The sequence below is a fragment of the Mus caroli genome, chromosome 12 (assembly GCF_900094665.2).
Source record: "Mus caroli chromosome 12, CAROLI_EIJ_v1.1, whole genome shotgun sequence".
NCBI lineage: Eukaryota > Metazoa > Chordata > Mammalia > Rodentia > Muridae > Mus > Mus caroli.
The window spans coordinates 40,824,356-40,840,271 of record NC_034581.1 but is presented as its reverse complement, the minus strand read 5'-3'; the positions used below and the strand labels follow the sequence as shown (position 1 = coordinate 40,840,271).

Here is a 15,916-nt window from a genome sequence, read left to right as displayed (position 1 = left end):
TCTCTCTCTCTCTCTCTCTCTCTCTCACACACACACACACACACACACACGGCATGAGAGAAAAGATAAATAAATGTAATAAAATAATAAAAATGTACATAAGATGCAAATAGATCTTAATGGACTTTCCTAATTTTGTGAACTTGTTCCCATTTACCTATGCAAGTAAGTCTTAATTCCAGTGGGCTCCATCTTTTGGAGCCTCCTCAAGTAGAATAAATGGTGATGGAGTGGAGAGAAGCTGTCAGGATTTGCTCTGGTCCTGTGGAAGATCTTTGGGTGTTCTTCCTATAAATGAATGAGTCACCCAAAAGAATGGAAACTTATTTTCAGCTACCATCCACCTTGGGCCTTTCTATCGTGTGGGTATCTATCTATCTGTCTTTGTGGGAATCCAATCTAGCTCCTGACACTCTTGCAATCTTTCCAGGAAACAGCATCCTCCATTCAGCAGCTGATAGTGTGACCAGTGCAGTACAGAAGGCAAGCCAGGCCTTGAATGAGCGTGGGGAACGGTTAGGCCGAGCAGAGGAGAAGACAGAAGACATGAAGAACAGTGCCCAGCAGTTTGCAGAAACCGCACACAAGGTGAGCAAGCAGAGAGCAGGGTCTCCATGCTGGATTATCAGAGGTCATAATATCAAGGCACTTCCCAGGGTGGTTAAGAAAATCAAGGAGCATTTTATTGGTTGTTGTTCCTTTTGGTGCATCATTTTCTAATTACTAGAGCCTTGCAGCTTTTCTCCCTGTACCTGGATTTGGTGCTTACCATCTTCTTTCTAATGGCCTCATCTCTTTTTCTGACCTTCTGACTTTTAGGTATTTAAGATAGCAAAAGAAATCTTTAATTATGTCCTAAATATCAGGGTTCAGGCTCAGGTCACAGAAAGGGGGAGAAATAAGATCAGTGCTCACAATATTTCCCTGTCGTTGGCCACCGTTGTATTGGACTTGAAGCTTCTCAGGCGTCCTTTTCCACTCTCTCTTTTTCTCATTCTAAGTATCTGTCACTGTATGTCACATGTTGTTATCTCTTCACTGGACATATAAAACAAGCCCTGGCCTCAAGGCTAGTTTCCCCTCTGAACCTGGCTGGGTATCGATTCAAAACCTTCACTCTGGATCTCTAATTTTGAGCAGATGTGGCAGCAAGATTATCACCTGTCCCAGAACTCAGAGGATGGTACTTCTCGTGTGACTGGATACTTAGCATGCAGGTTTACTTTTGCTGTTAACTGCCTTTCAGAAGGGAAAAGGACTATTTACTGTCAGTACCTATCTAAGGCAATCATAAACCAAAGGAAAGAGGAGGTCCACTGGTCAGCTGGTAAAGATGATTTATTACTGTGCTTATACTTCGAATCAAAGAGTAGTTAGTTTCTAGCTGGTGACTTGAATTTAAGTTTCTTAGAACCATTTATACTGGTGACAGATGGGCCTGATACACTCATGATCTGGACCTGCAGATAAGTTTTAGTTGATTTTTAAGGGAGAATAATTCAATTAGCCTGCAGAGAATACTCCACTTCTGCTGAGGAAACAGGAATGGGCAACCAAGAAGCAGTAAGAAAAATACGTTCTAGTGGACAGAAGATGTTTCTCTAGGGCTCATAAGAAAGCACTCCAGGAGATTGGCTCCTGACAGATAGCTGCAGTGACTCTATCACAACAGGGTCTTAGTGTACTGCTGCTTCTGAGACCCAGGTAGAGTTCCTTGAAGGAGAACTAACCAAGTCTGTTCAAGAAAGCCAGCAGACAAGTTGGCATCAGGACGTCACAATTACAAGCTGTGATGGAGTAAACCCAGATGCATGCTCCCCAAGGCTTTGGTACAAGGAAATGATGAGAGATTTCATGCCCCGATGCACTAATACACAAAGCAACTTAAAAGTATTTAAATAGGAGAAGGACAGTGGTAATCTGAGTAGAAACCCTTGGTATTGAGTGGGGAAAGAGAAAGCCAAAGGAAGTAACATTACGGCTGTCCTAAAGTTTGCAAAGTTCGAGTGGTCCAGGCAATTGTCTCGTTTGCCTTCCCACTGTGGTGCACTGATAAAGCTCTGCTAAAATAGTTTCGGCTAATGATTAAACCACAAACCAGGTTACCAAGGAAGCTGTGAAATTATTCTTCCTAATGTGGGGTAGACAATACCTGGATGTCATCCACATAGGCGTCCCTCTCACCAGGGGCTGTACAAACATCCAAGTTCTGGGCCATTGCCACTATTTCCCTGACACTGTGGCCAAGTTTGCTGAACGGTTGGGAAATAACATGGTATAGTAGTTAACTTCTTATGTTTGAGCCCAGCTCTGTCATTTCCCATCTGGGTGAGCTAGGACAAATGCTAAATTTCTCAAAATCCCATGTTTTCTTATCAGTTAAACAAAGGCAATTGATTAATAACCACAGCTATCTCCTCCAGTTCAGAGGGGAACATGCATATAAATCTAAACTGCTTATGATTTATTTCAATAAACATAGCTTTTGCTGAACCTGTCCTATTTGGTGACATAATGGGCTCAGTAATGAAACTGAGGAATTATTACAGATGACTGAGAATCTTCAAAAACAGCAATTTAAAAAAGAATGCAGATAAATATTGTGTGATCCAAATTCAAAAGGAAAGGGAGTGGGAAGTTTATAGTATGTGAACAGAGAACCGCCTTAGAACAGCCTATAAGACCAGAAATTGATGAAGCCATCAACTGCAAAGGGGTCTCGAGCTTTGGTAAGTGCAGGGCAGGGTGGTCTTAGTAGAGATCAATTAGGCAAGAGAAGTTGGCATTATAATTGGTTTCCCCTCCAGAAGGTGTTCCCAGGGGAGAAAAGTCCCTGGGTGAGTGTGTACAAGGGAGTGTAAGACAGTGTCAGGGCTAGGCTTGCAGTTTTCTAAAACTGGGCTATGTGCTCATGAACCACTAACCTAAGAAATATTTGTAGTGAGCAAGCCGACCCCTTTAGATAAGGTGTGGCTGCTTTTCTAGGGGTTAGAACTGTTGATATGACCATAGATTTACCATGAAGATGTGATTTCACTGGCCAAGTCCCAGCCAGGCCTGCTAGGGAGAAGATTCAGAGGTGGAACCAGGCCTTCTACCCATTCCCCACAGTCCTAGGCATGTGTGGTCTGTTGATTCATGAAGAGTGGGCTGTGTTTACAAGAGGAAGACACAGTGCACATGGCAAAGAACAATCTTCCCAGGTGACAGTTCCTCTGAGGACAACCAGGTCCAATGGAAATTGTGGTCTGTCTTTCTAGATTATTGTAAAAAAAATACCTTTTGTCTTATTTTTCCCAGGACCCCTGCAGTGACCCAGGTACAAGCATGAACAGGTCTCTTGTACAGCCACATCCTCTAGCTGTATGGGTGCCAGTCCCCTCTAGAACAGAGATGGGGGAAAATGCTTCTCTCCTGGCCCAACACACTCCTCACCCCAGTTCTGGTTATCCTGTCATGAGGAAGTATTGTTCCTTCCTGAGCTTTGGGTTTGGCACAGTTCCAGCCATTAGGAAAGAGCAACAGCACAAGCACAAGCAGCCTCACTCACTTTCCTCTGCCCCCAAAAGCTCAAGGTTGCAGTGTGCTCCAGGCTTTGACAGCCCGCCATGGGTGGTGAGTCAGCAGGCAAGAACAGTACCCACACTAGCATCCTCAAATGACATTTCTCACAGCAAAGAGAGTTGATCTGGACTCTTCTGCACCAGGGTAGAAGAGATGACAATAAACTTACCCTCTCTGAGAGGAAAAGGCGCGCTCTCTCTCTCTCTCTCTCTCTCTCTCTCTCTCTCTCTCTCTCTCTCTCTCCCTCCCTCCCTCCCTCCCTCCTGTTAGTTCTGTTGCAATTATTCAGTTTGAGCCTTTAGGCTAAAAGGGAAGGGACTCTTCTCTTAAAGCACATCCTAGTATCAGTAATGATTTTTTTTCATTATCATTATGTAGAATAGACTACAAAGCATTAGTAGGGGATTTCTGTCAACTATTCAGTAAATAAACCAGGGGGATATTTAAGGGAGGAACTCCAGCACTTGTATTACTCTTCGACAGTTTTACAGGAATGGGGAACAATAGGGAAGCATTGATGTTGAAGCACCCAAGGCTCTAGTAGCAAAATTGTATAATCTGGTTCCCTAATTTTGTTTAGTGCTCTTTATCCTAAAGTCCTTCATTCCCAGATACTTTTATAAACCAGAGTATTACCACTTTTTGCTAGGTGTTATTAGTCTGTTCAGGGTACTTAAAAGCTACAAACAAAATTTTAAAACCTGGTAGTTGATTAAACAATGAATTAATTTCTTACGGAGAAGTACAAGGTCAAGATGCTAGATTCCATGCCCCATGAAGGTCTTTTTCCTGATTCACTTATGGTGACCTTTGAGAGTATCCTATCATAATGAAAAGGGGAAGATTCTCTCCTTCATTCTGAGGTCTCTGCACCTCCAGATCCAGTCACCTCCCATGCTCACCTCCTAATGCCATCTCATGGCAGTTTGGTTTTGGCACCTGACTTTGAGGAAGACACAAATATTTGTACTACAATAAGATCTATGTAGCTAATCGTCCTATTCAATTGTATTTCTGCAAAGTACAGGTGGCCATGGCTCAGGGGCTAGCTTGAGCAGCAGTGCAATCAATCATTCCTGAAGATTAGTGGCTATGTGTGACCTGGCGCAAGCCTATATAGTGGAAAGTTAATAGCTCAATGAATACCAAGACAGTAGCTGTGATCAAATATTTATGGTTGGAATTCATTACACACAACACTTAACAGCTCTGTGTTTATTTGATGGATCTCTTTGCTAAATAATATATGAAAACTGGAGGCAGAACAAAAACGGGGGCCCAGAATGTGGCTGAAGACTGGGCTAGGTCTGAGGCAGGGTCCTACCTCTCTTCTCTCACTTCACTATGCCCATAACTAAGTACTTTTTAATGTCAGGAGTTATTAGGCATCAGCACAGTTCTTGACCCAAACCCCAAAAAAGCTTTACCACTCAGTATAGTAAAATGGATGTACTCAGAACAAACTCTGCATCTGACCGTTGACTAACCAGCAGCATCAGCCAGCAGGAGGATCTTTACTGGCTCTACCACACAAAAAGTTATCAAGACTTTAAGCTAAGGTTTTTCTTAGAGACAATACCTAGGATAATAGCCAGCCATCCTCTGTCACATAAAGAAATGTTGATGCTGTTTTCCTAGTGGGAGCTCAGGGTTCTAACCTCTCTCTTGTGGCCACCAATAAGATGACGTTGTGACTGCCCTAGGCTTTGCTGGAATGATAGGTTATTAATATGTTCCAAGATGACACAAAGCACTAGTAGTTGGAAGTTGAGGTCTGTTGTTTGTCCCTATAAGGGAATAAAATTTAATTGCCAAGAACTTTGGATCTGATTAAACGTCTAGGATGGATATGTTGTAGATTATTTGAGAGTGTCTCTCTACACGCTCTTGAGTTTTCACACTTCATGAGATGTCATCACGTATTAAGATCCCAGGAGTGTTGCTCCTTGATATATCAAGAGACTCGGGAATCCCAGCTCTCCCTGGGGTGAGTCGCTTGTTCTCTCTGTGCTTTTTGTTTTCATCGATCCTTCTGAGGAATGAAAGAAAACACACAGCATCCTCCACCATCAGGCCCATGTACCAACAAAGTCAATGTACAGGAAGAGGCAAAGGGCAGTGCCCTGTGACCTATTTGTGTAAGTATTACACATCTACCAGGAGCCACAGTGGATAGGAGTGGTGGTTGGTACCATGCATAAGATCTCTAATCCTGAATTCAGGAAGGAAAAATAGAGAGAGCTGCCTATTAATACGGTCTCATTTTTTTTTCATCCCTCTCCCTCTCTCTCCTTAGCTTGCCATGAAGCACAAATGTTGAGAAACTGCCTATCCTGGTGAAGCTCTAAAGAAAGTGGAGGAGTTTGTTCAGCAGTTATTACAAGATGTCCAGATGGGGCTGCTTCTTTGGTTTTGCTGTTTTGTTTGTTTGTTTCTTTCTTTCTTTTTTTCCCAATATAAGGACATTGAAGGGTTTGATTCTTCATGGTCAGATGTTAATATGAATGAATGGCAGTGTGCTGTGGGCATACATTTCCCTATCTTGCTAAAGAATGCTGCAATAGCGTCAGGTTAATTTTTACTTTTTCCATTGTCTGTATGTGTGTGTCTGTGTGTGTGTCTGTGTGTATCTGTGTGTGTGCATATGTTCCCTTTGAAGGAAAATTGTTTTTGTAGTTCAAATATGAAATTCAGACCAAATAATAAGCCAGGTATAAATTGGCAAAATGTGTTTTTTTTGTTTCTCTCTGAAACTAAGCAACAAAATAGTTCAATATGGTGGCATCAGGTGATGGACCTGGGTACAAATAAAAGCCACACAATGCTTGCGCCTACTCTCCTAGTCCTCTTCATTTGAAGAGAAAAATTAAAAGTTATTATCTTGAGACTCAAGTCTGTACTGTGGTAAACACATGGGCATATCAGGGGAATTGGATTTTGTCTTTTCATGTTAAACTTTTTGCATGAACCATCAAGAGCGTTCACAAAATACAAATCAGAATCTCAAATAGAAATCTACTCTCTGGCTGACACATAAACATTTCTGCTCCTTCCTTCCAGTCTGGTTAGTTGGAATTATCATATGAAGGACAAAAATTTGAATGTAAAGACCTACTGTAAAATATATTTTAAAACCTCCATGGATTTATGGATATTTCTCTTGTTGTCATTGTCCCAAGCTATCATAGCTAACATGGGGATGGGAAGGACTTATATTTCTAAAAACAAATAGTATATCTAGGGTCAGTGAGGTGGCTCAGTGAATGAAATGAAGGTGCTTATGGCATTAAACCTGGCCACTAGACCCCACAGATTTGACCTCTGACCTCCACCCACATGTCCCAGCACACATATGTACACCATATAAAAACACATACACAAAACAACATAATAATGCATAAAGTCAAATAAAAAGAAATAATTTGTCTAGATAAAAGTATATAAATTATAACGTGTCAAGATGCTACTTTGTTTTTTGCTCTTTTGACAAAGCTATGCCTAATTTTAGAGGCTCTCTCACAAGATCCTTGGAAATGAACCTTTAGTTTCTTGGTATCTGGGTTTTGGAGATTTCGGTATTGTTGTGTTTTTTAGTTTCTTTCGTGTCGTTTAACATGTACTTCTTGATAGATTGCATACTCGTCAGTTTCAACTTGCCTGGTCTGATACAGGCAGCACAATGACAAGCCTCTACACTGCTGTCAGATTGAACAGAGTCTCTTCCAGGCCTTTGGCTTATGTGTTGCTCAAGGTAATACTGCACTTAGACTGTGGAAATTTTGTTTTCTCGAGGGTTAAAAGCTAAACATTCAAAATAAAATAAAAAAAACATGTTTGTTCTTCATAAAGCAATGAGGCAAGCTACACATGCCAGATACTGCAATGCATGGAGTTTTCAGATGCCTGGGTCGTCAGGACCCTCTCCTTCTTTGCTCTCCACTGAGTCACCTGTTTACTTGTGATGTAGTCTCTAATGCAGCAACATAAGATGACTTTAGATTACTAATGCTGATTTAAATAGCTTAAGTTTTCCTAATAACACATCCCCTGAGAAACAGCACATTTTTCCGTGGAATACCATAGGTATAATGTCAGGAAGAGGATGGGATTTGCTGCAAACAAGTGTAATAATCCTTTTGGGCAGATAATCCAGGTGAAGAACATACTATACAATGTGCATAGAGGACTATGAATGTTTACTATATCTTACACTTTTCTTTAGGTGTCTTACAATTTTAAAAAAGCCAGGAACCTGTCATCTGCTGACTATTGGAACTATCTGATTCCTAAAAAATAAGAATAAAAGGCCCCCAAATAATACCCCAAAATGGTTTCATTGGCAGACTTTAGCTCAGAAAACACAAATATTTGTCTTCCAAAACTGGATTCTAGTTTCAGAGGACTGATATAAATAGTTGAGAGAAATAGTCTAACTTTCCCCACACAAGTCAACAATAAAATTGCTTGTTGGATATCTGACAACTTTGGGCCAACTGTTCCTGAACAGGCAGAAGCACACTGTGAAAGCTGAGTCTTCCTCCTCAGCATATAGATGGAAGTGCCCTGCACCTGCCCTCTTCCTATTCCCTCTCTTGATCAGTTTTGGCCTAAATCTTGTTGGAAATAGTCCGAACTAAAAGGAACCCTCTTCTCACCCCCAAAGCTCTGTTAGCTTCCTCTGTGGATCAGTCAGCATCTAGGCCATCACCATAACCTTGGTCTATGATCCTTCCTGCTTGTCTTCCATCAAACGTACAGGCTATAAGAGCAATTGCTGCCCCTTCTCAGCTGTCCAGTCTCTTGCAGAGAAATCCCTGATAACACGTGTGGAACCCCTGATGACACATGTGAAATCCTTAATAACACATGTGAAATCCATTGAAATCTTTTGGTAGAGGTACTGAAATGTAAAATGCTAATGCAGTGTAACCAGCATGAATTTGTTAAGAGGACCCCTGTCATATGGGACCAAGTCATTTGGTTGAGCTTGCTAGAAGACTTAAGGTGTTGATTTTGTTTCTGCACTTAACTATGAATTCTGGAAATGCTGTCTTTCTCCGAAGGACTTTGCAAATTATATTGACAATGCATTAAAAAAAGGAACTTGCCAGCATTTCCACTTCTTCCTGGAATGTAGCTGTAGTGGTCTTCACTAGAATGATTAGATCTCTATGTTCAGGCTCTATGCAGTTATTCAGGTTGATGTTTCATTTCAAAGAATGTATTTGTAAAGTGTAACAGGACCAGTAGCTAACTTTTTTTAAGGTCTGGTAGAAGTAATATTATGTGTTAGACTTAAAATTATAGTGAACTCTGTTTTATACTATTGTGACTAGCAGAGATTATGCACTTATGTAGAAACAGTTACAGAGTGTCCTAAATCAGAGATACTAGTTAAGCTAGGTTCCATTCCTAATTTCAGAATTGTGATGCTGCTAATGTGTGGTGTTCTTGGTTTTTCAGAAATTCTCTATGATATTGAGTACCATTTTTGTTTCATTCAGAAACAAGTTAACAGCTGTTCTTTTGGTTCACTATTAGAGCAACTCAGATTTTGTCATTAAATATTTGAACTCTCTGGTGAATGTTTGTTTCTCTCCTTTATTTGTGAAACCCACAAAACACTAACAAGCAGATGAACACCATGACACTTCTTACATTAGTGTGCCTGCGGAAGACTTCAGGATGGAGGACAGAAGATGAAGAAATTGTGGGAAAACTTGAAGTTTAAAGGAGACAAAGGCACTAAGCACAGTGTGGAGCATGCCCATATTAAGCAATGTCATGCCCTGTTTAATTGCAAGATAGACTGGATCAGACTGTGTTCACTCATCTGCATATTTCTGTGGCAAAGCAAATGTCACCCCATCGGCTTTCAAGGGAAGTGACCCGAGTAATGTTAGCAGCAGAATGGCTATCTCTGGAGGTACACACCAGGAAGCAGGCAGACTCAGAGGCCAGCAGGTCTCCCCTACTCCATGAAAAAAAACAATAGTGAGAGTTTGGTTCGATGAGAACCTAGAGGTAAGGTAATTGTGCACTTCAAAGATACATGCTCTTGTGAACAAAATTACAACTCATCTGGTTGACCCACAAAGATTTTTATCCTGTTTAACTGTTATCAGTTATACATTTACCATCTCCAATCTTGAAAGAATTAATATGACCAGTTGATAATTAGGTCACTTCATCTGGAAAGGGTTCCTCCAAACACAGTAATGCTAGAAATGCCTCCAATGGGCCCTTTCCCAGCAAGAAACAAAGACGAAGACTTATATGGCATGGATAGAAATCTCATGCCTAACTGGACAGCACTTCTCTCTCTCTCCTGTGCATAATCTGAACTTATACATGTATACATAGCACTTGGAAGTAGAAGAGGAACTTATGTGTGGGAGGTAGAGGTTATCAGGAGGAGACCACAAGGAAGCAATAGAAAGACAGATAGATACTGCATGCTTTCTTTCACATAGCATCTGGACTTCTCACATGTATATTTGGTGAGCAACGGGGAAAGAAGGCAATGGACTGAACAGGGGTAGAGTACAATGAAAATATCATGGAGCCCCTAGCTTTATATAACTTCAGCTTTAAAACTGCCATGTACCCACAGGCAAGGCTCAGTTCGATGCTCAGAATGTGAGTTGACTCCTCAGCAAGGTGGTACAAAGGAAGGGTGTCCTTTGGTTCAGTGCAATCACTGTGCCTCCAGCTCATAATTCTGAAGGATCCCTTGTGTGATCATGCAGACACATTGCTTTTAGGTTCCAATTATGGAACAATACACCACCAGGGTACAAAACTGCCTATCTTACGGCCAAAGAAAAAAATAACAGTAAAATACTGGAGTCCCACAAGCAGTCTTAAATTAAGAGTGTACCTCTAGTAACCTGAAGCTCCCCTACGAGGCCCACCTCTTAGAAGTTTAGCCTTCAAACGACAGACCAGTCCTTCACCAGGCTGAACTTTGGAGCATTAAAAATCGAAACCCTAGCAGCATGTAATTATTTGATGAAGTCAAGCCTTCCTGATGCAAACGTTATCTTCAAACATTCACTAAAGTCTCCTCTGTCCAAAGCCTTCTTACTGATCCTTCTTAATCTCTTCTCCAGCTCAGCCTTTCTAAGGGACACATGTCAGAATAGTGTGGACTTAACTAAGGAGTTACAGCCAGACCTTCACCCTGTCTGTTATAGCCAGTTCTAATGTTTACATTTACTTTCAAATTTGCTGTTTTGCTATCCCTGGTTATCTTGCTTTTGTTAATTTAATTAATTAATTATTTATTTCTGCAGGCCCCAGATGATGGGGCACCTGGTTTTCCCAGATGCTTACTAGATTTAAACTAGCAAATAAAAGCTGCCAAGAATGTTCAGTATAAAGTGTATTTACACAGTATTACTGGGAGGGGCAGTTTTTTGCCTTGATTCTCACTTTCACATTTGAGCCTCATCTGGAGCCTCTGAATTTTCCAAATCCTATTTTTACTGCACACTCCCTCCTTATTCCTTGGAAGACATGAACAAATGTCTGCTCACTCCAGATAGGGACCTGGAGACAGATCAAAATAAGGATACTATCAAAATTCCAACTTGGTAAACCATGAGTTTTTTGTTCTAACTTATAGGCATATAGGTAAGGGATTACTTACAGGAGCAGAAATGACTCTGAGACAGCTGCATCACCAAAGCCCAAAGCCCACTCCAGCATAGGCAACAGCTCACAAAAGGTGGGAATCTGGAATATACTGCACAGCCTGTAATCAGCTGGTAAGATTGGAAAGAATCTTTTCCAGGTGAGCTTGTTCCAGAAAGCTTAACTGTTCTTTTCCTTTTCTAGGTAGGTCTAATTTTCTGAGAGTATTTCTCATCAATCCTTACTGCTTATATACCTTTGGGAAAGGAGAGATGTAGAAGTTTTAGTTAGTTTCAGGGACTTCCTGAAACATTTTGAGTTGTTTCCTACCTGTTAGCTTCCCTGCAGGATGGAATGATTCACACACCTTCAGAACATCATGTGACTGTCTCCCTCAGGATGGAAGTTTGTAAGTTTACCTCAGAGGAGGTTGTTGTAGAACATGCCTTTTCATCAACTTTTCTTCCAATGTTTCTTCTGTTTGCTGAGTCATGACTAAGCTCCATAAGTCTTCAGGGTGACTATATGATAGGCTTGGCCTATCCCATGGCTTGGCCCATCCCATAGCCCATCACATTGGATGCCATGGAAAATAGTATAGAAACTGAACCCATGCATGTCAGACCTACGGGATTATGATTTAGCTGGCCATATATATCACCATTGCTCTTCCTCTGTTAGGCATTTTAAATAATACTGGTTCTTTCAGGTGGAAGAAAGGCTTATTTTACAGCACATTTATTTCCCTTTCAATCTGCCCTGGGTGGTAAGTTTAAAGGTCATACATCTAGAGTTTGATGGGGTGGGGTAGGTATGCTTCAGTCCGTTGAGTCTCAGGTATCACTTGCCAACATTAGATATAGATGAAGCTTTCATCCAATGACAGTTGTTATCACAGATGTTCAGCCAACTTGCTTATTTGTTTGGTGACACAGAAACAAGAAAACCCAAGTCCATGAATTTCACCAGCTTTGCCGGGAGGACTAAGGCTGGAGATCACAAATTTTAAAGACCATGCCTGTGTAAATACTGACCATGTGCACCAAATGACCCGTTTCATTATGACTAATCCTTCCTGGCCGAAGCATAAAGTTCTCAAGAACAATTGTCTTTTTCTGGTTTTAGGAAGGCAAGGAGTACACTTTTATTGAAGAATAAGCACGTCTTTTATTCACAGCACAATGGCTCCCCACTGGGTATTTTGTTTCAGGCCTGGAGTTAACACCCAATATTTGTGGACATGTTTACATCAGTCTGGAATGTTTCAGTGTAAACGGAGCCATGCCATTTAGGGAGAAAATGTTCAAGGATATAGCAGGGGTTATAGCTCAGCAGTAGGGCTTTGTCTACAGCGAGGTCCTAGGTTCCATCCTCACTACTATGATAAAAGGAAGAAATGAAGTCTGGGTGGAACTAGAATGTGACACACACACACCCCATAAAATTAAACCATTGCCTTTAAGATGTGGTTAGTTAGGACTTAGGGGAGGGCACCCCCTTGTGGTTATTCACACGAGTGCGCACTTAAGAATACTAAAAGAGGGATTCATGTTCCAAGTATTTCTTCTTTGAAACCCAGCATCAGCTTTGTTAGATATATAGTTTTGGAGGTGACTATGAATGTAACAATTGAATGATGTAATGAATGCATATCCCTGTGCCTGCCACATCTGCACTCAGTGTATGTCAGCTTGGAGTCTGTCTGTCCTGTGAAGGAGACCAACACCGTGACTTTGGAGGACTTTACTGTCTGCTGAACCTAGTGCTGGCTGGTGGATGGGCACACTCTCCTTCACTCCCTATTAGCTCAGGGCATTTGGAGCAGATGTTATCCAGTCTTCTCTGGCCATTTTTATAATCTTTCTACCTCTCAGAAACAGAATCTCTAGCAAATGAGAGCTAGCTGACCTCAGTGCCCAGTAGGAACTACTTTCTGAAAGAAGTATCCAAGAAAGTTAAATTAATGAGGTAAATTCAACTCTATATCTAGGTCACCAACCATGGAGATGAAATGAGCAATTGGTCTGGGAGATGTTCTGATGTATCCTTGGACTAGAAAATTCATGCAACTCTTTCAAGAGTAGGTTCAGGATCTTTCAGCAAAATCATCTATCTGCACTGTTCCAAGGAGGCTGAGAAGAGCCTTCTTAGACTACTTCCCTGATGCTATTTAAAAGAACCACCAGCTCTACAGACTGAAAATGCTCTAAAGTGAAAAGAGCCTTTAGAGAAAATAGAAGGCAGGTAGATCTCACTAATGTATACATTGGTGATGTCATATCTTTCTAGAAGCATCTGATGTATTCAGCTGAAAAACTATTTCGGAAAATCTATAATGATAGCATACTATTTCTACACAATTATGGTGTTTTATTTATAAAATGGAATCCTAACATCATTAGGCCATTTATAAAACACAGGCAAGCAAGGTCAGAGCAATTAGAACAGTAGGTCCTGCCCCAACCAAACTCCAAAACTTCATCCCTGTAAATAGTATGTAATGTTACTTCTTCCCAAACTATAAGCAATACACACTTTTCTCTTGACAAAGTAGGTTGATGTGAATCCTTAGCAGAGAATCCCCTGGCTTTGACAATAGTGCTGTCAGACAAATTACACATTTTCTTTATCTACTTCTTCATGTCCTAAAGTAGAATAATGTCCACTGTGTCTTCCTCAAGCCTGATGGATGAAGTGACATGTGGTAGAGTTACTGAGAGTGCATGGTGCTATGGAGATGTGTATTTCCAAACTGTAGTTTTCACTGTTCCCATGCATTGTCCAAAGGGTCTATGTATCACCACCTCTCTCCCTGTGGGCTCATCCTAGTAGCGGTGGGTGATACTAATTTTTTTTCCTTCATCAAAAGTAAATTAAAGACCCAAGAAGACTACTTGCCATTGTGGAATGTAAAACAGGCAACAACAGACATAGTTCCAAGTTGTTCATGGAAAGAGACAGCTGGGCTAAATACCATTCCTAAGGGCAAATGTTATAAGCATCAAGGTCAAGGTACTGTAATCTACAGCCCACCTTGGAAGCACTGCGGTCTAAGACTACTAGTAAGGCTGGTGAGTCCTGATAGCCTCTCAGAGAAGCTGATGTCTTATCCACCAAGAAAACATTAAAAATGGCAAAGTTTAAAAACCTTTCAGGGAAGTTAGACATTCATGTTCAAGAACTGAACTGAGACCCCCTTTGCCTCCTCAGTGAGCAAGTCTGGTGTCCTGACAGTGTCCTAACATTAACTAACAGAGGAAGCCACAGAAAAGAGCGAAATCTGGGAATTTATTAAGTAAAAGGGAAAGGTATTGTAGTTAGTAAGTTCCCTGAGAGTCAGGTTCTGACAGGAGATAACCCAGTGGCATCCGATCAATAGCAGACTCAGGTCCCTTCATCTGAGCCCATGAGTGCAGCACTGTTATCCACAGGGAAAGTGGTTAGGCTAAAACAGGTCAGTTTCTCCTTGAGGGTCCCAATATGGCCTCACTTTCCCCTTGAAAGCAATAGAAAAAAGAACTGCTCGTGAAATATGTACACCCCCCACCCCTTACGCTTAAGGCTGAGCCAGAAGAAGTCCTGAACGCCTGTTTTCATTTCTGAGGCTCCCCATGATCCTCTATGGTGGAGAACTACCCTCCCCTTTCACGGTCCATTATATGCCTATCACCCCCAGATAGTGCAGGAGAGAGTCTGAGGACATTGCAAAAGAGCCTGGCTTATATTCTACCCATGGGCTCCATCATGTCCACTCTGATCCTGTGGAATAAAGCAGGGGAAGAAATGAAAGAGAAGAGAGGGAAGAAAAAAGAAGAGGGGAGAGGAAGGAGAGGAAGAAGGGGAGAGGAGGGAAGGAAAGAGAAGGGAAGGGGCTCAAACACAGTTCCCAGATCTATTTAGACCTGGAGAGTCATATCTCCTAAAGCCAACCAGGAATGTGCACAGTTGCCACGTCATTATTCCCTGAATGTAACTGCCTGGTCTCTTCAAACAGATCAAGCTCTTCTGGACTTGAAAACCTTCACAAATGCTGTGTCTGCTGCCAAGAATACTTCTTTCCCCAGTGTGTCTCATACTGACCATTTCCAAAGTCTACTAGACTGAACTGTCCCTCAGAAAGACCTGCCCTACCACCAAACCTAGACACTTTTGCATATGTCAGCAAGATTTTGCTGACAGGATCCTGATGTAGCTGTCTCTTGTGAGGCTAGTCCAGTGCCTGTAAAATACAGAAGTGGATGCTCACAGTCATCTATTGGATGACACATAGGGCCTCCAATGGAGAAGCTAGAGAAAGTACCCAAGGAACTGAAGGGGTCTGCAACCCTATAGGAGGAACAATAATATGAATTAACCAGTACCCCCAGAGCTCGTGTCTCTAGCTGCATATGTAGCAGAAGATGGCCTAGTCAGCCATCATTGGGAAGAGAGGCCTCTAGGTCTTGCAAACTTTATATGCCCCAGTATAGGGGAATGCCAGGGCCAAGAAGTGGGAGTGGGTTGGTAAGGGAGCAGGGCAGGGGGAGAGTATAGGGGACTTTCGGGATAGCATTTGAAATGTAAATGAAGAAAATATCTAATAAAAATAATAATAATAATAAATAAAAATAATTTAAGGGAACACAAAAAAAGGAAGAAAGAAAGGGAAGGGAAGGGAAGGGAAGGGAAGGGAAGGGAAGGGAAGGGAAAGGGAAAGGGAAAGGGAAAGGGAAAGGGA

General features: G+C 41.6%; 1 protein-coding gene across 3 annotated transcripts in view; it reads left to right on the top strand.

Annotated features, from left to right (window-relative positions):
- Stxbp6 (syntaxin binding protein 6) overlaps positions 1-9,145 on the top strand; it is a 216,722-nt gene extending 207,577 nt beyond the window's left edge. For all 3 annotated transcript variants that reach the window (XM_029484359.1, XM_029484358.1, XM_029484356.1), the window contains exons 5-6: positions 431-588; positions 5,861-9,145. In XM_029484359.1, the coding sequence (XP_029340219.1) occupies positions 431-588; positions 5,861-5,884 (182 nt within the window). In that variant the 3' untranslated portion in view covers positions 5,885-9,145. The remainder of the gene's footprint in view (positions 1-430; positions 589-5,860) is intronic.
- Positions 9,146-15,916: the final 6,771 nt, after the last annotated feature.